The sequence below is a fragment of the Aptenodytes patagonicus genome, chromosome 1 (genome assembly GCF_965638725.1).
Source record: "Aptenodytes patagonicus chromosome 1, bAptPat1.pri.cur, whole genome shotgun sequence".
Lineage (NCBI taxonomy): Eukaryota > Metazoa > Chordata > Aves > Sphenisciformes > Spheniscidae > Aptenodytes > Aptenodytes patagonicus.
In genome coordinates, this window is record NC_134949.1 from 34,916,700 (window position 1) to 34,940,704 (window position 24,005).

A 24,005-nucleotide genomic window follows, 5' to 3' on the forward strand; every position below is an offset into this window, starting at 1 on the left:
GAATTAAAGCAGCCTCCTGCCACAAGAAGTTTACATCTCAAGAACCATCAAGACAGAGCAAAGGAGGTGCTGCAGGATTAAGGATACCTAGCCTCAAGGGAAGGAGAAATTCGGGGAGGATGTTTGTGTCACAGGTGTTGAACAAGCGTCTGGGTCTGCAGTGCCTCCCTCATTAGTGGGCAGGTTGCAAACGCTGGCTGGCCGGGTCTGTGAGCGTGGTTCTCACATGAGCTCATCGGTGCTGGAGCAGTGCGTAGACCAGTATATTTTGGGCTACGATTATACACCAGACAAATATGTAACAGCAGGAAAACCTACAGCTGCAATGATAGGAAGTATTTATACAGAGCGGTACCATCTGGTGCACGCTCCTAATAGTGACTATACTTAGCTGCTATACCCTGTATCCCGGCTAATCCCATGCTCCAAAGAACGAGGCATTCAGTATCTCGCAGATAACCCCACTTTTAACGCCAGTCATTCTCTACCCGGTGATGTCTATGCAGGTCCATGAATAGATATAAAACGGGGTATGCAAAAGGGTTATTACATGAAGGGGCTGCACTGTCTGCTGTCTCGCTCATCTGCAGATACATGGGCACACAAATTTCTCTCTTAAAAGGGAATGCAGTTTTAGTGATGCTCATGTTAAGGCTACCAGTTTGACTCTGCTTGATTTTCAAAAAATTCCTTCTCCTGCTGGCCTAAAACAGAAGAAAAAAGTTCTGTAGTCTTTGAAAAATTCATTTATTGTACATCAATGGACGGTTTTATAATAAAAATACTCACAAGGCCTATTGTCAACATTACAAAATGAACAAGAAACTCCAACATCCACCGTTCCCAGCAGTGCTAATAAGTTAGTGTGCAATACTACCCTTAGTCCCAGTATGTGCGGCAGCTGCATATCGCTGTGACCAACATAGTTTAACTTGAAAAATTGGCATTTTACACACTCTCTACCTCTATTTTGGACACTGATAGTTTTGTGCCATGAAAAGGCAGTGACTTGTGCCGTTGTCCCATAGTTTTTCTGTTACTTTTCTTGAGTTCATCTATATTTTACGTGGGCTATGTAAATTCCTAAGTCTCTACATGCAGCTGCAGTCACTATATGTGCTTTTGCTCTGAAGCAAAGATGCAGTTACAGTTCGGTTCTTTCATACATGTAACTCTCAGAAATGGCAATAGGAAGAGAGGTGTAGGGGCGTGTTACTATTAACTCTAGTCCATGTTAAAGGTCTCTTCAGTAATAATGCAGCATTATTTGTATTAGTCTGCTTAAAATAGAGCAAAAGATTATTGGCACCTTTTTCTTTAAAAAATGCAAACCCAGACTTAGCATTCACAAGGAAGTGTGCTCCAGTATATTAAGGATACAGTACTCAAGTGAGCATAAAATACTGCTCAGAAATATAGCAGTTGGCATGGAATATATATTTGATATGCTTTTCCAGTTAACCTGTAAGTAGACACACATTTATACACACACTCAATTTTGTGCAAAGCTGATGAATGAGCAGAGTCAACTTTTGTGTGCTTTTTGGCCTTCTGAGTTCACAGGTGTGTACTCAACAGATTTCTAAGTTGGAAAATGAATACTCCAATTACATGAGCCTGGATTTGTGTAAGTGTGTTAAAACCAACAGTCGCACCTTCCCACTCATTCCCTCTGCTATGGAGTTAACGTGACTTCTCTGACTTTTTCCCTGTGTGTACAGAGAACATATGCAGTGGGTACTCCACAGCATAGACAAAATCACAATCTGGAGGGTACTGAGTGTTAATTAAGCATCCATATAACACAGAACTTACTTACTTAACCTTTTTTTTCCTGTCTTGTCTTGCACAGCTGCATAGCATGATATGCTTGAGATCGTCAGTAATGTCTTTTCCTTTGCATAGCTTAATTATGTATGTTGTTGAATGCTAGGATGTGCATAGAGAAGCTAAGGTACAGCAACAGAGCAAGTTACCCAAATTTGTGGTTTACAATGGTAATACAGAACTTTGAGGCACGTATTAAAAATTCTCAAGAGGAAAATATCTTGCAATTTATTGTAACATAAGTAGTAAACATCTGAATGTGTTTTTACACAGGTAACAGTTAGGGCTTGCTACAGGTATATTTCAAACACTGCTGAATAAAAATGAACCTTTTACAAACCCACCAATCCAATATGTTTTCTTCAAAACAATATTAAGTGTGTGGCTATGAAAACAGTGACACATAAAAAAATTTTCAAAAATCATTTACCACAGGGTAACATTTTTATAACTAGAGGAAAACAAAAAATTATGTACATAAATACATATATTTTTATATATAGCAAATTACAGTTTCCTGCACTGAACATTTATCAAATACACAAGTACTGAACAATACTGGATAGGGTGCTTTGCCACACCTTGTAGTCTCCTTAGATTCCCGTGAGAATGGAAGACAAGTTTCTATGGAGGATACAACTTGTTCAGTGATGCAAGCTCACACAAGAATTAAAAAAGTAAAGAAAACCAAAAAACCCCACAGCAGAAATGCCTGACATTTCCAGCACAGGCATCTTTAACAACAAAACGCGAATGCTCAACTGTTCTTCACGCACATGTCCCAGCACAGAGTCTGTGCCAGAGAGCTTTATTCTGTACGACAGCGGTCACCTGCCAAGGGTGACGAATTTGGGCAACAAATCTGATGCTCAGCTTTGTCCACTGGCTTGTCAAAGCCGTCACCTTTCTGATAGACAGATTGGTAGGGAGCAGTCACCTTTCAGATCCCCTACAGAAACCGTACCCTTTCTCCTGGAGCTGGGCAGCCACTCCCACGAGCTTCAGAAAGAAAACAAGGCACTAGCTGGTTTTCTGGCCGTTACCTTTCCAGGGCCTTAGGAACTGTGGTTATTAGCATGACGGGAGAGGTTGAAAAGGGTGACACCAAGCTATTTTTGAGGACTATGTACACAGTTATTTTCGTTTTGAAAATAAAAAGCATCCACGCATCCACACCACACATTTCATTTAGCCTGGCCAGAAATGCTAAGCTCAGGTTCCTAATGCATAAATAATGATCCTTAGTGAAAAGGATGACGTAGACTCCATTGGGTTCTAGTGACCTTACCAGAAACTGTCTTCAAAATACTGCAGTTACTAGCTAGGAATAACAGTCCCGTTTAGGTGTCCTTTGGAGCACACAATACAAATATTTACGGTATAAAAAGCACTCGGTTGTCTCCACAGGTTAGTGATGTCTGGAACTTGGGGGATTGTAAATCCAGTCCATTACAATAAGAGTCATACTCACAATCATGAAGATTATGCCAAGTATGAGAAAAATTAGAGCCTGCAATTGGAAAATGAAATTGTATTAATAAAGCAAGTGACTGAGCAGACTGTAGTTCACAGACTGTCCCACTGGAACCGTATTTATGTAACACCCAGGGCCTGAGTTTCGGTCATTCTCTGTGGCCCAAGTAATGTCATACAGGGTTGTGTGAATCAAAGTTACTCTTGTGTGAATTTCAGTCCAAGACAGCCAGGCTTTACAAGACTAGACCTGAAACCCCCCCACTTTGTTATTATGAACAATAATATAAACTATAACAGAGGAACAGTTTTTTTTTCTTTAAACCTGACCAGTTTTCAATGAATGATCATTGTCTCTTGATCATATCAAGAACAGCTTCAGAGTTAATCATCTCTTTCGTCCTTATTAGACAAACAGGTAAGCCCATCCCTCTCCTCTGAAGGCATTTCTGTATATATTCAAGGGATTCAGATGCTTACATTCCCTCTTTGCTTTAGCGGGGCTTTAGTTTGCCGTAATCTGTCCACACTTAACAATATTCTGCCTCGCGACAAAAAGATGAATATTGTATGTAATCTCAGTGCAGGGTGTGAAATTCTAGATGTGCCTAACACACAGCAACATGAAGAATGAACAAAGAGACATGAACAAATATTCACAGTCTCTCTATAATAACAGCTCCAAAAGTCATCCTCAGAAATAATTTTATGATGACAAAACTTTTCTTTTCTACTTGCAGTATGTATGGGTTGAACTTTCACTTCCATGTTTTTTGTGAACATTTATATAGATGTATATATGTACATCTGTTTACATTATGTGTCTGCACATATATTTCATCAATAACCTTTCTGATCAAATTTTCAAAGGACATCTCCTTGGTGATATTGTTAAATGTGCAGATAGCTATTGATGTTCAGGATGAAAGGTACTGCTGCGGAAGTCCAGCACGATGTGTAAACACATGCTGTGTATAAATGATAGACCTTCACACGTGTCTCCTGTAGGTGTATGGATCTATCTCAGTGAGGAACTCACTATTACTTAATTATCTCTGCAGTACAACTTCCTTCCCAACCTTGACCTCAAATCTTCCTGTTAATCCACAGCTGGCCTTCTAGCATGAACCAACAGCTCCTTATACGCTGTCTAGGTGTTATTTATACAAGTGCAGGTGTTAACTAGAGCTTAGACTGGATTAAATAAATGCCTTTTTCTAGTGATTTAAGATACACTTTAACCTAGACACTTACTGTTGTGTGTCAGTAGCAGCAGGGTGCTAAAGGCTTCGGCTTGTGAAGCCTGGCTCTCCACACTAAGGTGAATTGTACTACCCGACCTGTGTTTTGAGTGGGATGCTACCATTTGTGATCAACTGCCGGGTGTTGCAAGTCAAAGGGCCGAGTATTTGTGACCAGCGGAAAGCACACACCCTCCCATCCTTCCTGTTGCAATTGCTGTTAGCTCCCTTACCCCAATCTTCTGGGGAGACCTCAGGGGCTCCTTCTCAACAAGCCGCAGATAGAAGGCAGCAGGGAGGATGAAAATCAGCATCGTAGCAGAAGAGGCACCTGGAAGAGAAAGCAGAGCTGAGTACCGTGCCGTCTGACACATAAGCAACGTGGTGCACCTGCAAAAGGGAGTGTGTGGGGAGGCAGCTGCTCTTCCGAGCCCAGCTGCACAAAGGGATCTCTCTGTAGACAGCATTCATGCAGAGCCGTAGATGTCCAATCACTTATTTGAGTGCTCAGGGCCCGGAGAGGCACTCGTTGCCGAGAGGATTTTTTCAAACTGGTGTGGCTGCCTGTGATACAGACGTCTGCCTGTGAGCTGGTCAAGCAGGGACAAGCAGGCACTCCCAGGGCGTGATGACCCTGGAAAGCAGGTGTTGAAAACAGGGTGGATGAGCTGTGCCCTGGAAATGCCTACTCCTCTCATCTCGGCAGACCCCAGTGCGGTGGCCCAGGTGTAAAAGCCAGGGACGTGCAAACCAACTGCTTGCATGGAGTATAAAATACGAAAAAGGCAGAAACCCCATGGAGGTTTCTTTCTCAAGGGCATCTGCATCCCCGAGTCCTCAAGCAGCTCAGAGCATGGAGGCCCTTCATGGACCTCTTAGGTCAGAGGGCAAAACTGACCAAAAGAAAGAGGCAGGGAGAGAACTGTGAATGTCAAAAGAAATGTGTCACTTTTCTCCTTTCTCTAACATCACAGTTTGGAAGTCAATACATTTTGTCCAGGCTATAGATGCTTGAAAACCAAAGGTGATTTCCCTCTCCCCCACAAGCACTAAATGCCCTTTTTGTCAAAATGGGAATTCCTTGCCAGTTTTTATACTGGGATTATTGGATTCCTTGTGCCTCATGCAAGGTAGCAACGAAGCTGGGTAGCGTTTAGCTTTCTCTGTCAGATATTTGAGAATTTTTATTTCCCTTTTAACTTTAGTCTGTGTAAGACCCAAACTGAAACTGTCATTCAGTCCATGAATGTAAATATGTTGTGGAAAGGATTAACAGAGTAAACAAAAAGTATTTATGAAACCTACCGATAAATCCAAAGATGTCTTTAATAGTCGGGACAAAAATTACAAGCAGGTTATTAAAAGCAAGAATTACTGCCGCAATCAGGAAATGTCTTATCCAGCTGAATGGCCTTTTGGGAAACAGCAATGCACTGACAGATGAACGGATCTGTAAGATGAAAACCAGCAGGGAAAGCAAACCAGCAATTAATTTATCTTCATTTTTCACTTTTTTAAATGATCTATACTAGTTACTTTTGCTGTGAGAAATTCTGACTGAAGAAATGTGTTTTCAGTCTTTGATTCCCTTAATGTAATCTTACTCTGATGTAGGTTTTTGAGAACTGGGTTCACAACAGAAACTCAAATATTTGCAGTGTAGAAGAACGTCAAGTAAATAGGGTGTAAAATCAGGGACATGAAATCTGTTCACCTGAAAGATGCTAATATCAGCACCCCCCCCCCACCGCCCCGAAACCCCCACTACGAATACTAATCAGCAGGCAAAAAATGCACTGGTGAAATATGAGTTGCTGTATTCCTGAACCTGATCCCTCTGAAAATCCCACAGGAGTTCTGTCATTTACTTTTGTGAGAGAAGGAGCAAGCTGTTGTTTTACTTGCATTAAATATATGTATATACATATCTCTCTCTCTCAAAATAAAAGCATATTTTTCAATGCCATTTGGAAATTATAATCCTAAAAGCTGTTGCAGAAGATCCTTTTTGCTCCGCTGACTTTCTCACACAACACAGAGAGCGTTTTTTTGCTTTTTCATCAGCAAAGATGGTAAGTAGGAAAAAGGTCAACAGCAAATCCCCTTGGTGGCGGGAGATAAGTGTTACTCTGAAGTACCATGATTAACTTAGAAGATTTGAAATGTAGAAGTTGAACAAAAATGTTTTTACACTTAAAAAAGCTCAAAAACTACCTCTGGTTGTTTTAAAATAACAGACAACTGTTTCTGGATGAGTTTGGCAATCCAATAAATGTATGGAGTGCTGTCAGACTTGGAGCCCATCATTTGAAAACACAGCATGAATTTTGCTTTTTATGTTTTTCAGGTTGATGTGAGCCAATATTAGGAAGAGGGACACCGATTGCAAAAATTTTGTCCAGTCCCTGAGTTGGTGTAAAACAGCTTTATTCCATCAAAGAACTGCTGCTTGTATTCCTGTTCACTTACTGTCAGCATCTTGTGCATTATTCCTGCTGTGACATTGTCCTTAAAATGAAGCTATCAAACTGAAGTTTTACAGTGGCTAATGGTACATAGATCTATATTTAATTTTATTTTTTAGCAATGCAATGATTTCTTTTTTTTTTTTTAAAAAGAATAAACTCTGACTACTTTAAGAAAATACAAATGTGGTAGTTCATAAAGAAGTAGTTGATACAACTATACTGCTTATTTGGAGTAATTAGATCTGCTGAGCTGGCTCTCCTGATAGGCCGTATAAAATTGTTTGATATGCTGGCTTACAAGCAAATGATATTTTCTTGGGAGTTCTTTTAATAGAGCAATTAGTGCTGTGGTATGTAACTGCTAGGCCTTTGCACACTATTCAGATATAAAAATGATAATACAGAAAGCTAAAAATGCAAAATGCTACATCTGACAGATAGAGGCTTTTGCAATGTCCTTAGCTTGTTTTCCCATGAATAGTGATCAGTTAGTTAAGACTAATTTAAGCATTTAGTCACTGGTTTAAACACAACATTTAAGGCAGAGCACCGGAGCACTCTGTAAGCTAGATGGACTGATCACTCCGGGTGCTTTATACCACAACATATTTTTTTTGTGGACAACCTTGAATGGTGATCCCTGCTCTTAGGTATTTGTCAGCAAGCCTGGAAACAGTATATACGCAGAGCTTGTGTTTGCATCCTGGACAACGGAGCAACAGGACCCCAGGATTACTGCTCTCATCAGATGGAAACACTACGGTGTGACACAGATTGCTGGGAAGCTGCTGGCAGCATGATGCTGGGCTTGTACGTGCCACACAAATGGCACACCAGCCTCCCAAAACTTACTGACCAGGATCAACTATTCTCTCCCCTGCTGCATAGCAGCTCAGGGAAGGCACGAGGGACAGTCCTGTACATTCAGGAGCCTGGAGGTCTGCTCTTCAGGTGGGGGTTGGTCCCTGAGGATGGTCAGTCCCTCTGCAGAGTGGTTTGTTTAGCTGTGCCTTTCTGTCCCTGCTACTGTGGATATTGCGTTTTTCCCTGTGAACAACACTTAGAAGCTCCAAACTTTGCTCAGACATCTCACTATATGGCTGGGTCTTGACTCCATCTGTTTTCCTGGCACTTAGCTTCCTCCCCTCTCCGTAGACTCAAGTACGTAAGACGTGCACAGGGCCTCTGCCTCTCTACCTTGGCAGCCAGGTCTGGCAGTCCTGCGCAGCACGTGGCCTGGGCTGCATGTGTCTTTCTTGAGTTTGGATGCTATAGTAAGTGCCGATGTCTGTATTAGGAAATCTTGTATGTGGTTTCAGTACATCCCCAAGTCTTCAGTACTTACACTGCTGCTCTGTTAAATATAGTACAGAGAGAGCCAGAGAGAGCCAGGGCAGTTGTTCCTGATTTATTTCTGATTTATTTATAAAGACTGATTTATTTCAGCCTTTCAAAGTTTGCAACCCTAACTACCTAAGGTCCTTGCTCTGGTCAAACTGCATGTGAGAAAAGAGACCCTCCCAAATAAAAACTCAGGCTTACTTTTCTTCACTGTTAAAGTCTGTCTGTGCTAAGGACATACAGCCAGTGTATATGGGCTAGCCCTGATTTCAGCTTCAGCAGCTGTGTTACTTACAGGGAAAAGGACAAGGGGCACGGTCAGGGTTACAGCCACCAGCACTGCCAGGCGAACTGACAGCAAAAGGGTGTCGAAGGTGTACACTTTGGTGTATGTATGGAGTAGCTCATCTTCAACTTCTCCTACAAAAAGGAAACAGAAAGGAGTTAAATCACTTAAGCAGTATCTGCACATGCAAAAGGATCTTTATACTGCAGCCAGATAAGATTAGCTCTGGCCAGCTGCTGTCATCAGATACATGTTATGAGCTAGGCACGAAAGTGGAATTTTCCCAGCATGACTGATACAAGTCCATCATTCAGAGACGATGAGGGTAATACAGCTCTGAGGTGATGCTTTGTACTCTAGTATCTCACATGACTTTCTCAAAGTCATTAAGTGGATGTGGAACCCGAGGCAAAAATAATTTATCTGAATCGAAATAAGAAACAACTAACTGAACTGGGAACAGATCCCTTGACCTCCACCCAGGTGTCCCAGCTCTTGGACAGAGCCCTCTTGCCCCAGCGGTAGAGAGCAGATTGTGCTGTGTCATTCACTTCTCTGCTGTAACGGAGGAACTAACGAGGTAAAAAGAGGTGGCGTTTGCATAAAACAGTGTGCTAATACGGGGGCTACTCTGTTTACCTACCTGTTAGTCTAGCTCGTCCATATGTTTTTTACACTAGAATGATTTGCACCTGTTTTTCAGCATAGGTGAAGCTGAATTAGTGGCGTCAGAGCCAGGGTGGGTAGCACTTAATAGTGTCATGTAAAACTGTTGAGCACTAGAGTATTTTTAGTACGGTCACTCTTGGCCTTTGCCAAGAGCCAAGTTTACAGCAGCTTGTTGTCTGAGTTCACAAAACCAAGAGATACACAACTGGCCCCCCTAGTAGGTGCCCCTGAGTCTCTCATGGGTGAGGAACTTGTGGCCTGACAGCTGGATAAGTCCCACCGCTTATTCAGGAGGTTATACACTACGTATTATGTTTGAATAATGCTTACACCTGGATTCAGGCCCACAGAAAATACATGAGCACTTGAGCTTCAGTGTGATAGATCCATCTCGCCTGCTTTGGAATGAGAGGGAAAATTCTGCAGAGAACAAGGCTTTGACCTACCATAGAAGGTAAGATATCCAAAGAGGGCAGCCAGAAGATACATGATAAGCATGCCTGTGATGGAGATATTTGAGACATTCTGCATCCGCTTTCGGGAACGACTGAAGTAGGAGAGAAAGAGAGTAACAGTGTTATTCTTATAAAGCCTCTATTTGTACAAGAAGTACTCTGAAGAGTCATAGCTCTACTGACATCCCCTCACTGGCTAGTAAGTTCATAGCAACCACATTAGTTATACAGAGCTCTTTACTTGAAGCTTTGCAGCTCTATGCAGAAGAGCACAGACTTATAAAAGTGAGTTGAAACTCCATTTCCACTGCTTACTTAGTGGCAACATATAAATGTGCCATGTTATTTTGTGTATAATTATTTATGTACTATCAATCTCAAATGGTGTATTTTAAATAAAAAATGGAGTGGCTAAAATTACAGGGCTGGTAATAATAACAGACAAGAGCTTTCAGTCAGCTCTATATGAACATACCCTTATATCTACATAGGGCTGTTCTGCAGGTTCAAGAACCTCCTGCAGGTCAAGTCCTTTCTTTAGAAATCCTTTGGTTAAAGATTTGGTGTAAGAAAATCTTCAGCATATAGGACCTTGAAGCAGGTTCCCAAGTCATCTGAGAATTTTTATTTCTTCTGAGGTTAAACCTGCTGAAATAGGAGGTAATGGGTCTTGGCCTCCTTGAGTTTTGCAGCAAAACCTCCTGTAATATAATTCTTGCTGTTGAACAAATGCATTTTCTTAGCCCTTCCCACTGTCAACTCTGTGCTGATTTAACCAAGGGTATTTGTTTTTTGATATTTGATAAGCAAAATAGTCTGGGTTAAGAGCCTATGTAAGACACCCAAAACAATGGCATCCCAAGAAACTTTAAGCAGCAGCTGACCCAGACACAGAACTCATTAAGATATTTTTAGAAAACAGAATTATCTGTTTCAGTGCAACCAAGTTCCCCAGTATATTTCACATCGTTTGAAAGACTGTCCAGATTCCTCCTTTCCTAAGTAAATATCGATCAACACGGCTATCTGAATAGTGGTTCTCTGTCACCATTATCTGACTATTAGGTCAAAGCAAAGCCAATATCTGCTTACTATGGAATGCAATAAATCAGTAGTGGGTGGGTGTCTACACACCACCAGTCAAGGAAGAAGACAGAAAGTGATTTCTAGCTATGGTTAACTGGAAATATGGGACAAAATTTAAGAACCTTACTCTTTCAGTTCACTGTATATTGGTAGCACCTCAGGGTGGCATACGAATGCAAATGCCAGGATGGGTATTGCATAGGCAGTCTGTAAAATAAAGCTCCCATTAGTAAGAATGGTCACTGCTGTACCTCTGACTTTTGGCAGGCAGCAGTTTAGCTGTGGTATGAATGGCTAAAGACAAATTCTACAGAATCTTCCTTACCCGTGAGTTGAACACAAAGTATTTTGGCTGACACATGTCACTACTGTCGCTGTGTGCTTCATATTCTACACCACTTTTGGGGAAGGTATCTTTTGGCTCCTCAAGGCCCGGCAAGTGCCCAGCTGTGTTGTCCATCATGAAATTCACACCAGAACTGAGAGACTCATTTGGTAACGTGACCAGGTGCATTGGCACTGTGTTGTTGGTGGCGGTCCAGTTTTCAACCCCGTGATCCATGATGGGAAGAGGACAGGGTATTTGGGATTTCTTGAAGATTACCTACAAAAGAGTAGCAATGTCATCAGAAGAGTACCACCATAGGAGATTACACTTATACCCATGATATGCCAACAGAAATATAAACAGGCACACAGACAAGAGCGGGGAAAGAGTGGGAGCAAGAAACTGAGTGCTATCACTTCTGCTTCTCCTGCAAGTATTTGTTGTTACTCTGTCTCTGCTGTTGTCATGCTTTATTTTTTATTCTCAAATGTTGTTTTTTAGGCTGATCTTTTTTATTCTGGCTTCGTTCAGCAATAGGCTTGTTGATTTGATTCACTTGTAGGTGCTATTCTAACATCCACATTAAATTGTCATGGTAAGAAATATAACAGCGTTGCACAGTTTACAGACTCTGTATTTGTTTAGAGACAATACCCAAACAGTCACCTACCACACTGACAAAGAAAACCATACAGGTCAGTGAAAAACCACTTGTATAACCAAGATAACCTGTGAAGCAAGAAAAAAAAAATATACAATTCAGCTACATATAAATTCACAGTCCTAATAGAAATAAGAAATGAGGTTAAGTGGGGCATTAATCTTACCTAAACTCTTTAGAAGGGAGAGGGGAAGAATAATCCCAACTGTTACGAGTATGACGAGGTAGTTCCCATTTAGGTACCATTCTCTGAAGAGGAGGAATAAAAAATAACAATCATCATCATTATCATTGACATCAAAGTGAAAAAAATTCATCTGAGGTTTAGGTTGGGCAAAGGTACCTACCCAGAACTCTCCTCAAGTTTCATAAATGCTCTGATCACTTCAGGAAGTTCATATTTAATAATAAAGAGGTAGCTTGACATTGCTGAAAAAACCAAACAAACACTTTCAGAGAAAACAGTGTCGTTCCAACAAAAATAATTTGTTTTAAAAAAATTAATGCTGCATGAAAACCACATTGTTTTGGAAAACCAGTTTTTGCTAAAATAGAGAAATGAGTTTTGTTCAAATAACAGTGTGACTAAATAGATGGTACGTTCCCTTGATATTGTTATGAGCATGTCCTGAATGACATCTAGCATTCAGTATTAGAATACAATACAGTTATTACTGAATTAACAACATGCTCAAATCACTGTTCTGATGAAATTTACACTCTTAACTTTTCCTTTTGCTTTTCTGTTGTAAATGTTGGTTTTCCAACGGACACCCTCCATCCACATTCTGTAGTAACTTTAGTTGTTGCTGCCTCTAAATCTCTTCATCTACCTTATCCCTTCTATTCTAAGCTTCTTTCTTCCACGACTCTACTCCATATATATAAAAAAAAGATATCAAGATATCAAATTATCAAGATTCCTGATGGAAGGGTGGACTTCTATATATCTCATTTAAATGTACTGCCAGAAGGCATGCTTTTTTTCAGTTATTTTACGTTGGCCACAGAGAGGTCTCTGGAGACCTATGGATCAATCTAGACAAGAGGTTGAAAATCACTGGACTAGAGGAACAGCTATTCCTCTCTAACAGGGAAGCATACTTCCTTCCTGAATTCAACCACTTTTGATATCCAGGCTTGAGGAAGGAAAGGAAGACCATGGAACAGGATCTTTTATGAACAAAATCAAAAAGTCTCTTGCAGTAGAGAGATGTGAACCACCTCTGTCTGGGTTGCAAAGTTGTTGATGGAGATTTGCAAAACATACCAAGTTCCAAGAGAGAGATCACAAAAAAATCTACATATATTTAATTGACCAATGATGCATTTAATTTGTATTTCATCTATGTCTCCTTAAGAAATCTGGAAAAAATTACAATGGTGTTCTCCAGTCTCCTAAAAGGCTTCTCTCAGGGTAGTAAAAGGAAATAAACTTTGTTGCATGAAGGCACAGTCCTACCTCTACTGTTTACATTGGTAAGTAAACAGTCTCCTGTTCTGAGCGGATGGAGGTTACTTGATAGATATTTCACAGGAAGTATTTGTGTGGATCAATACTTTCAACACTCTTAAACACTCAACTTCTTAGAGAGATCACAACCCAACTGTCATCTCAAGGAGGGAATTGAGCTGGAAAATGAACTACTGAAGCACTTTTTTTAATGGAGAAGTCAGAACCATGTGCTTTTCCTTTTAGGTGGGATTCATCCTTTCTAAGTTGAAGCAGATGGTGTCTAGTCTAAGCTGTACTCAATGAAGAGAAATGGCCAACTCCTTGAGGACAGTCAACCAAGCCATTTTAGCCATCACCGAGGGCTCTTCACTGGTCATGGAGAGATCCCAGGCAACTAGCTTTCACCAGACACTGAAGTGTCAGGTAGCCAAAACAAGGCAAGATGAATTCCTCCTGCCCTTCCTTATTACAGTATAGTGTATACTGTACCTGGCTCATCCCTGATGCCTTTTAGCCCGACAGAGGAGCGAAATCACTTATGTTCTGTAGAAAAGCATCAGAAGTTAGAAAACGTTTTTCTAAAAACTTTTGCCCCTTACCTCCAATGTTCTGCATTGTAACTGAAATGAAAACACCACACTTCCCAGGCCAGCCAAATGCCTTTTCTCCCAGTTTTTCATATATTAATGATCCTGAAAAAAAAAACAAAACAAAAAAGAAACATGGGCCACTGCATTGGACACACTTGATGAATTGCATTCCAAGGTAAAATACATGCATGCAGTAGGGACTCTGTCAGTCACAGCCTGATTCTCATACCTCCTTCTTTTGATATCTTCAGTAAGAGGTGGACCGAGTAGAGCGACAGTATTGCTACGCTGAGCAGCAGAACTCTGCAAGGCAAAACAGAAATCAGAATGCCAAGCAGGACACCAGAGACACTCAGTTAATTTGAATGTATGCTTGCTCATTCTTATGAAGTTCAATGTGTAAATAGTTTTCAGCAAGTTTGTGCTTTGGACTCCTAGTGGTAAATGCAGACCTAAGTGTCTGCAGCTTACTCGTGAGTGCAGTTGCACCTTATACACTCCAGAAACCCCTCAAGGCTTGTTTAAGTCCAAGTAGGTGCCAATTTTGTGTTGTTCCACAAGGACAGAATCTTACATCTTAACAAGACCCTACTAAGGTAAACAGATTTCTATGCAACAGTCAGGTCTTTGGTCTCTTACCTGCTCACTGACCTCTCATTTTAATCTCTTGCCTTACTCTGAGCTATAAAAAAACCCAACCCAAACCATGATTGTGACAAATTCACTGCCAGCTCCTGGCTTGTCACTACTTTTGACTTCTGCCATGTCATCGTGAAGTTGTGGAGTTTAGCTTGAGATGCTTACTTTACAAAGTACATTAGGAATCTTGCATAATGCTAAAGCGCAGCGTGACACTGGAAAACCTGCTCTTGGAGCAGTTGCAGCGTACTCTTCTAGCCTAGTCTGCTTGAAGGTAACTGGTGCCTGAATTTGTTAATTCTGATTACTGCCCTGTTCCTTCCACACAACATTTGCATCCTATGTGATTTCAGCTATCTGCCTTTTGCAAACTGCTGGTGAAAAATGTACCTTTGTATGACATTTTCAGGGCACAACACCATGGGCAGCATATTTTACTACCATAACCGTCTTGTCATCAGCCTGCACAAGTGTTGGTGCAGAAGGGTATGCGATGATAACATGACAGAGCTGGGAAATACCGATGTGCCTTACTCAATGAACAGGAGGTTGTGCCCACACCTTCCACTCCACTGAACACACAGTTTGGTATAGATACGGGAGACACTGACAGCCGAGTTCATAAATGAGTTACAGTCTAAGAGGAGACATAGGCCCTGGGGCCAGGTGATGGCCACCAGACCATCACTTTTCTCTCAAGTTTATTTCTCCAAGAGAGACAGACAGCACTACAGACTTCATGTAAGCAGGGTCATCTCTCATGCTGTGGGCTCCTGCAATATGGTAAAGCGGCATCATGTCTGAGCTTGCAGTGTATCCTGCTGGCATCCTTCTTGATCAGGGGCACCCATGCAGCTGCTATTCAGAGACATGGTCTCCGTGTCCTGACGCATGAGGTGTGGTAAACCAAAGCCATCCTGGTTGCACTTGCTAGGTCATGCCAGGCAGCAGAAGAGATGCTCTAGTGTGTGCTCTGTGCCATTGAAAACCTTCCCTGTGGGAGAGGAGGATCTTATGGGAACTTCTGGAGAGCTGCTGAGTTTTAGGGGCCCTCCTTCTGCCTTCACCCTGTAGAACATCTTCCAGCACAAGAGCACTTGGGCAACATGAGAACAGTAAATTACAAAAATTTAGACGATGCTGCCAGCATCGTCTAAATTAGAATTAATATCCAGCAGTTTCCATTTAGTGGATGGGATTTTTCTGTCCCGCTAACGCTAGCATCACGATCTGTGAAAACAGAAGAATCTTTGGCAAGTGGATGCATGCCATGAGGGTAACAATATCCCCACACAGTTTTGTACTTTTAAATAAAACTCCTTCCTCTACCAGAAGGGAGAATGTTCTCATGCAGAAAGTATGGAAGTATGACAGAAAAGAAAATGAACTGTGGGGTGGAGACATCCTTTGTTTTTGCTGTATAACAGCCCATAGGGTTGCTTTAGCATTACTCCTTGCTTTAGCACTGCCAACAGAGCTAATGTCATTAGGCTCATATCAAATTTTTTTAGCTACCTGTGTGAATGAACAGAGCCTTAAAAATAAAGATATTACAAAGTTTTTTTCATCTAGTGAGGCTTGATGTATCACAGTTTTCTTTCCATTGATAATTTATGGCCATACTAGTTAATACAAGTGCTCAGAGAAAGTTGGAGAAAAAAAAAATCCTGCATTTTTCAGACTCTAATGCAGTCAATTTTAGAACCGGCTTCCATTTTTGTATCTGCAAATACTATATCTAAACTATTTGAGCGCAGGTGCTGGGAAGTACTTATCCAGGACAGAATTTGCATCTACAATTAATTTTCAGTTAAAAATTCTACTGGCAAAACAGGAGGTGTTTCTTAGCAACTGGAAGCTACATGTAGCATTTCAAATGGTGTTGCTGTCATAGTTACACAATCTCCAGAAGAAAGAAACCGTATAAAGATAGCCATGCAACCTGATTTAAAGGCTTGTTAGATTTCAGTAATGTAAAACAATGGCTCATTGTCATACAGTACTGTCATGTTTTATTCCAGCCTCATGGGGGATTAAAATTAAGGCTTCAGTTAAAATTAAAACCAGTTATTAAAAAAAGAAAACCAACTTTTTTTGTACAGTCTCTCTCATTTTACAAGGTTAGGCATAGATTAAAAAACTTCACATGGCTATCTGTTACTGTCTATCAAAACTCATTTTGTATAGATACTGTATGTCAGCCACATACCATTGCTGTCATCTGTGCACATTGAGTACAAATAGACTTGAGGGAGCAACATTAAATCTGAATAAATCTGTGAATGCCTTTGCATTCAAAGCATGCTGCTATTTCAGACTTATATCGAATATTCTTCTTACATTTCTACATAGTGATTAGATAGTTGGGATGATGTAAATATATACTTTATGAGTGATTTATTTTCCTTGTTGAATTACCATACTGAACCAGCAAGATTGCTGTTGTTATTTTAGGATCAGTATACTGTTCCTCCCCTCTGGTTTTTGACTGCACAGTATCAATTCACAGTTGTGTTCCTGATACAAAACAGGGCTAAAATTAAAAAAAAAAAAGGTTTGTCAGCAGTGGACGGTTCCTTGCGGTGCAGCTAAAATGTTTTCGTTACAGATGATCTTACAAAACTTTTCAGCTAAAAACCCCATGTTTAACATACCTCTCTAACCACAAAAGCTTTAGCTCCAGCTCACTGCTTATATTCTATTTGCTTTTCTTTCTATGTACTTACACGAAAAGGATAATTCCCGTGTTGGCCATGGCGTAGGAGAGCCCTAAGATGCCGCTGCCCATAATGGCATTGCTGAGGTTGAACGAGGACATTCCAAAGGAAGCTCTGCCCTGGTGCTGTTGGGAGCAAGAACAGAAAATGGCAATTAATTTGCATTTTACTGCACACAACAGACAAATTATCCATATTGCTGGGGTTCCTGGTATTGCTGTCTTGATCCTTAGAGGTGGAGCCTTGTCGAGGTTCCTGAGCACACAGGTGCTTGCCACTTTTACCCCCAAAGCCAGCTGTGCTGGTAGGCGTTTGCCTCTTCCCGCTCTCCCCTTGTCTCGGCAGGAGGGAGGGCTACATCCCCGACAGGCGACTGAGGTGACATAACCACAACTGGCTGTGTTGGCCAGCCTCTATAGAAATACATGATGTTATCTAACAGACTTCCCAATTATTGATTTTAAAAATTCAGAAGATATATGGCTTTTAATTTTAGCTTGCAATCACAAATAATATTTTTTGGTTTTATTTGAACAATCCTAATAAAACCTGTAACATGACCAACAAAACGATGCCTTTCTTTGCATCAGATTCAGGAAAACTTTGAATAAAGTTAAATCCTGAGCAGAGAGATACCCACATGCACGCCCCAGGAACCGGTGCTGTGCTTCCATTTGCATGTGGAGTTGCCTAAAAGTTGTGCTGAGTGTGTAATGTTCAGCACTGTAAAGCCAAACATGAATGTTCCTTCTTTAAAGGGATGTGGATTCATTTACACTGGTGCTGGAAACAAGCGATACAAGGATGTGTGCACTAAGGCCCAGCTCTACCTGGATGTAGGAGTAACAAAGTTTCTCTGCACCAAACCTCTTGTCAGAAATATGGGTCCAGACTCACCCCTTGCTAAACGAGTGAGATGACAAGGGTGCTACTGAAGTCCAAGTACGATCTGAGGAATTTTTCTGATTAATTGTGAAGAAAAGACCCAGTTTTACTTGCAAGACAACAGAAAGGGTTTGCTGCACTAACTGTTAGAAAACGTGTTTACTCTTCCAAAGCCAAGATTAGGCTGACCAAGCTCCAGAGTAACTTTGTTTACTGAAACTTTTGGAAAAAGATTCAGGTCAGTAAGATTTACTTTGTAATTAATTACCCTTAAAAATGAATAAAACTTACATATTCTTCATTATATTCTTCCAATTTCTTTTTACCCAGATATCCATTTGTAAGGAACTTCTGACTTTCTGCATCATCACTAGCAAATGGACTGAACACAAAGAAAAATAAGGAAATATTAGATACGGCACATTATGTTCAAGCAGTGCCTTTTGTCATTAGTGGAAACTTTCCTTTGACATTGCAACGAATATTTAAAAATCCTTCAGGAAAAAACCCTCTTTTCTCCTGTAAGATTCTCATGTCCAATGTCATGTTTAATAGATCTTTGCTTTGCCTTGGAATTTAGTTTTAAACCCAGTAATCTTCAAATTATATCTGATTGCAGATGTTGGAAAGTAACAATTCCTTACTGCCAGCAATGTGCTAAAGCTGAGCACGTACTTCACATCTGAGGAACAAAGTGCCTTGTAACTGCCCTGTTGGAGATACGTGCCGGGGGGTTCAGCAAGCTGAGAGCTGGAGGCTGGTGGCTGGTTTTGAGAGGTCTTTCTCAGGCCACTCAGGTGCCGGTGCTATGATGCGTCCTGCTGGAGATGCCTGAGGGTGGGCTGTCCCTGTGGGAGCACTAAGCTGCTGCCCTCCATACCTCGCCCTGGAAAGCATTCCCCGTCTCAGTGTGCTCAGGTTGCACCGCCCTGAGAGCGTATTAATTTACACGTGTGCTGTCTAACTGGAGTGGTTGGAAATTGCCAAGTGGGTGCTCGGGGCTGGGAGCCTGCAGAGGTCACTCCAGGTGATGGCTGGCAAGGGGGGACCCGGGCTGCCCCTGCTGTGCTGGGCACACCATCCTCCAGGGTGCAGAGCAGGGAGGGCCGGTGCTGGGGGAAAGCGCTAGCTAAACAATCACACTAATTTCAATGTGTTACCTAGGAAATGTTTTGAGTCCCAGATGCCATTAGTGAAGCTTGTTTTTTGATTACTGCTCTCTAGCCTTAACAGAACAGCCTTCCCAATTAAATGCTTACCTCCTAATTGCAGCCTTTTCTGAATCAACCAGCTCCGTGTAGTTGTCTTCGAGGCTTTCCCCACTGTTGCTCTGATCATCAAGTTCGATGTTGACTTTTTGCAGCTCCATGCGATCCATTAGAGCGGTCAGCGCTTTCCAGCACACACACTCGCTTCTTCAGGGTAAACAGCACCGCGCCGTCTGCTTGCGGGTCCTCTCTACCATGCGGGGACTGCCGGAACACTCTGTTCTGCAAACAAAACACAACAGAACTCATTAGAGTTTTCCTCAAATTAGATAAACCAGTGTGAATCACTGGGTTTGTGTTTGTTCTTTGTAATAGCAATAAGACTTGCAGACCGGGAAAATTCTGGGCAAGCATAATGTCCCTTTATGTGCCAGCGCTTGGCCCTTCTGTCTCCCTTCAAATGGTAAAGAGTGCAGGGGCCAACGGATGCACAGTGCATGTCCAGCATCTGGCAAAATTACAAAGCCAGCAGAAAATAATTTCTTGAACTGCTGCTTTTGACTTGCTAGGGGATGGTGATGCAGAAGTGCTTGGTGTTAGAAATGAAGGGAGTATATCAGGGTTTTCCTACCACTGCTTCAAAACGTGCATACTCTTAAGGGAAATGCTCAGTGTTTTGAATCATTCGTTGTAAGATTAATGTCGTCACAGATTTAAATGTTTTGAAGATTTGTCCCTTTCACTGGGATCTGACAGAGGTGACCATCTCTGTATGATCACTTCTTCGATAATTAGGAGGTGCAATTCTGATATAGCAGTTTCTGGTTTTCAGTATATCTGTGTTTAATTCTTACTTGTCCCATGACTAGAAGCTCTGCCTCACACAGGATTATTACATGGATATGACTGACTATCTTTACCCTTGTTAGAAAAATCCCTGCCTTTTAAAAATCATATGAATAAATGCTCAACTCTCTATTTCTATATGGACCAAAGGAAACTGTACAAACCAAAGTTACAAAGAAGACTTCACCTCCGGGATCTCAGCAACTTTATGTTACAGTCTCATCTGCAGATAGACATTTACATTCATTTGCTTATTCCCAGATTCAAGAGGAAAACACTGTGCAGGAAATGTTGCAGTTTTACAATACTTTTCCTTTCCCAAAGATATTCCTTGGTGCATTTTATATTTCCATTTCACAGCTGAGGAGACAAAGGGGCACACCGGTGAAGGGAGCAAGCACAGACCAGGTAGCACATTGCTGGCACACCTGGGGCCAGAACTGCAGACTCCTGGCACTCTACCCGCTACCTTGCAATCAGGCGCACTGGCTGGATCCATTATATTTTTCTTAAATATCACATGCTAAATGCAGCCCAGCACTGCATAATAACAATATCAGAAAACTCTGCAACAAATAATTTCTATCTCTGGCTCTTTGTAACACTAAACCTGCAATTATTTAATAGCCTTTTTCCTGGTTTTGCATTTATGGATGTATGGGTCCTTGCTCGATGATCAGACCTTCACTATCCTCTGCTACTGATCACATGCTGTTCTTAAGAACGTTTACAAAGGTATTTGTAGTGGCAAAATGCTAGAGTGCATGTGCTTAAAATGTAAATGTAAACTTTAAATACCAATCCTGGAGGCTAAAACTGACCCCGGGCCAGAAATTAAAGTCAGCTTCCTTGCTTCTTACTAAAAACATTCACCCAGACCAGACAACTGAAAAGGAAAAGCAATAACACAGTGCATTAGGAAATTTCCTACCAGAGACAGCGTCTGTGTTTACTCCTTTCTGCTGCCGCGCGGGGAGTGTGCGTGAGGGGGCGAGTGACTCGGGCATCAGGGCAGAGCTGCCGGCACTCGCATTCCAGTGGCCGGGGGGTTCTGCCCGCTCGGGATATGAATAACTCCGGGAGACAAAAAAATAATAAAAAAAAAACCCAACAGAGCCCTCCCAACTGTGGTTTCATTCACAGAGCCGTCTTCAAAAGCAGACGCTGCCCTGTCTGAGAAACAAAGTCCTTCCAATTCCTGATGCTTATTTTTAATCTGTGGTGTAAAAGTCAGGCAGACAAATCTGACTGCATTTAGCCCTGTTCTGGTAAACGGTAAAATCTCCCCTGTGCGCACTGCCTAATGCTTGTCGGAGAAACATCTTTCGCAGAAGTGGCAGTCCGAAAAACACAGGTCTTCAAACAGTTGGGAAACAGAGGAAAAGTAAGCAAAAAAGTTGCCAGGAGTTAAGTTACACAGAGATTAGGCTGAGGAGGAAAGTCTGTGCAGCACAGTAAACACAATTTGGAAAAGGGAGCAAAAATTGACTGGAAATACGTTACAGCATAAGAATCATCTGGACATTGTCCTGTCAAACATTTACAGAAGTAATCTGATTTATGGGCATCATCTCAGGAGGCTGTGGAATTCCTGCATAAAGCAGTGATTTTCTTTTTTTTTTTTTTTTTTAATCTGTGAATACCTAAAAGTCTTCTGGTGAAGTTGCAAAGCCTCAGGTAGCAAAATTAAATCTGTTGAGAACCTGGTTTCTTGCAGTTGTCACTTTTTAGGGAACGGTTGGTAGAGCTCAAGGTGTCTGCAAACCATGAGCTGAAAGCCATTGGCACAGATATGGGCAGGATGAGACCCATGAAACAGGCTTGGTATTAGATCTGAATCCTGCAAACACTAATAACTGTAATTATGAGCAATGGTGCCTTTGAACTTCAGCAGAACTTGGCAGAGCTGGTCCTTTAGTTGGTGGAAATCCATATCTTCAGGTTCTTAACGCTGCAGGTACTGAAGATTTTGGAAGGATGTTGAGGTAGTGGTAGCTCGTCCTCCCCATGAGTAACATAGAAGGGACAGGCCTGCCACCCCTTCACCTGAGGAGGAAATGGGGTAGCCCTCCGCCTCTTGAGTCTGCTTGACCTGCAAGATATCATTTAGGAAAAGGGGGACGCACCAGCTGGCTCTGTTTAAAATAAAATGCTGGCTACAGCTGCACGCTGTACCATGCCCAAGCCCACTGCCAGGGCTGGTAGGTGGGTGCACAGTTGCACCCCTGCAGGGGTTCGTGCTGGCTGGACTGCTGCTCCTGGGTAATGGCCAGGCACCAGGGCAGTGATGGCATGACAGAACACGGCCACCAAGGTCGGGCAGGCCTGGGCCCTGCCAGAAGCTTAGCACATGATATTGGAGGAGAAACACCGAAGTTCATCTGCTTTAGCTTCCCTGGGATTTAATGCTTTCTGCTTCAGAGTTCTGAATTTGGTGCCTAAACCCTGTTTTAGGCATCCAAACCCATCGTGACTTACCCGGTTTCCTTCCCCTACAGAGGAGTTTTGTAAGTTTGGAAGTAACCAAAAAGCTCTCCACTTCTTTTTCCTTCCCTTTAGTTAAAATAAATACATTTTTGCCTTATGGTTACGTACAAGAAAAATTTCTTAGCTCTACAGTGTTCCTTAAACTTGGCTTCAATATGGTGATGGTTTTTCTGCCTCCTGTGGCATTTGGCTGAACAGAAAAGATTTTTCTTAAAGTACGGCATTAAAATGGAAATACTGGTTGCAAAAGAGATTCACCTATTATTAGAGGGGAGTTATTTATCCCTATAAAACTATTTTTCTCTTCAAGTATAGGGTACTGTTTGCATCATTTATTAAATAACAGTTTTCAGCAATGATTCAGAAAATGATGACGTTTTTGGCATTTGATTTCACAACGTTATTGATTTCTGTCCAGTCTGCAGTTAGGACATTAAAAGAATGGACAACCATCAGGCAAATAATGCCAGGTCACAGATATGACTACCATTTTCATGGGTTTTGCAGTATCAAGATTTGTAAGCTCCGCCATAGTATCTGATTTAGCAGATTTTGCCAGATTCTTCATGTTCATGACAGTGACTTTATAACATTATTGTCTGCGCAGCTATTTCAAAATGAAATGTGTTGTCACTGTGAAATAAACAATTAAAATGCAGAGCCTGCTTTCACAAATTCATTTATTTACAGAAATGTTAGCCAAATAAATCAAGAGCCTTGAAAAAGATTCTCAGAAGTTAGCCAAGGGCTGCAAAGGAAAGCAAGCATTGATTTCTTAATTGCCTGGTCAATTTTAAACACCTTTTGCTGCTTCTCTGGTTGCTTAGGTTTTGATTTGCTGTACAAAAAAAGGACTAAATTTCATTCCTGAAGAAATACCAAAGATACTTGCCAATATAAATTACCATGTCAGTAAATCTTAAGGAGCCCATCCTTCACATTGCACTTATATTTACAGATTAATTACATTTCTAATTCTCGATTTTTAAAGATGTGGCCAGTGTCTAACATACATTGATCAAACATTGCAAAGAGAAAAATTTTAGGTTTACCTCTGAGTCAGGCAGGTTCTCTTGCTCGCTTGCTAAGCAGGTTATATCGTTTAGGAATTGCACCTGTAATGAAAAGTTTGCTCATGTGCAACCTAGAGCAGTTGGACAGTGATTTAAAGACAAATGGGAGTGTATCAGATGAACCAATCAACAGCTGCTACACCCCAACAACTCCCTTTGATAAACTTGCGTCAGCTCTTTTTTAAAAAAAAGGGGAAAAAAAAAGAAGAAAGGTAAATCAGTTTATTGGAGCACACTGAGGGCAAACATCTCAGTTACCAGAGCTATTT

General features: G+C 41.4%; 1 protein-coding gene across 1 annotated transcript; it reads right to left on the minus strand.

Annotated features, from left to right (window-relative positions):
* Window positions 1–726: 726 nt before the first annotated feature.
* Window positions 727–23,788, minus strand: SLC38A4 (solute carrier family 38 member 4). Its single transcript, XM_076331835.1, has 16 exons — window positions 23,716–23,788; window positions 19,382–19,612; window positions 18,414–18,504; window positions 17,247–17,362; window positions 14,111–14,184; window positions 13,891–13,983; window positions 12,183–12,264; window positions 12,002–12,084; window positions 11,845–11,903; window positions 11,172–11,450; window positions 10,974–11,053; window positions 9,752–9,852; window positions 8,646–8,770; window positions 5,847–5,991; window positions 4,775–4,872; window positions 727–3,337 (listed from the first exon to the last, which is right to left on the minus strand). Exons 2-16 carry the CDS (start codon window positions 19,498–19,500, stop codon window positions 3,236–3,238), a joined length of 1,647 nt encoding a protein of 548 aa, XP_076187950.1. The 5' UTR covers window positions 19,501–19,612; window positions 23,716–23,788; the 3' UTR covers window positions 727–3,235.
* Window positions 23,789–24,005: the final 217 nt, after the last annotated feature.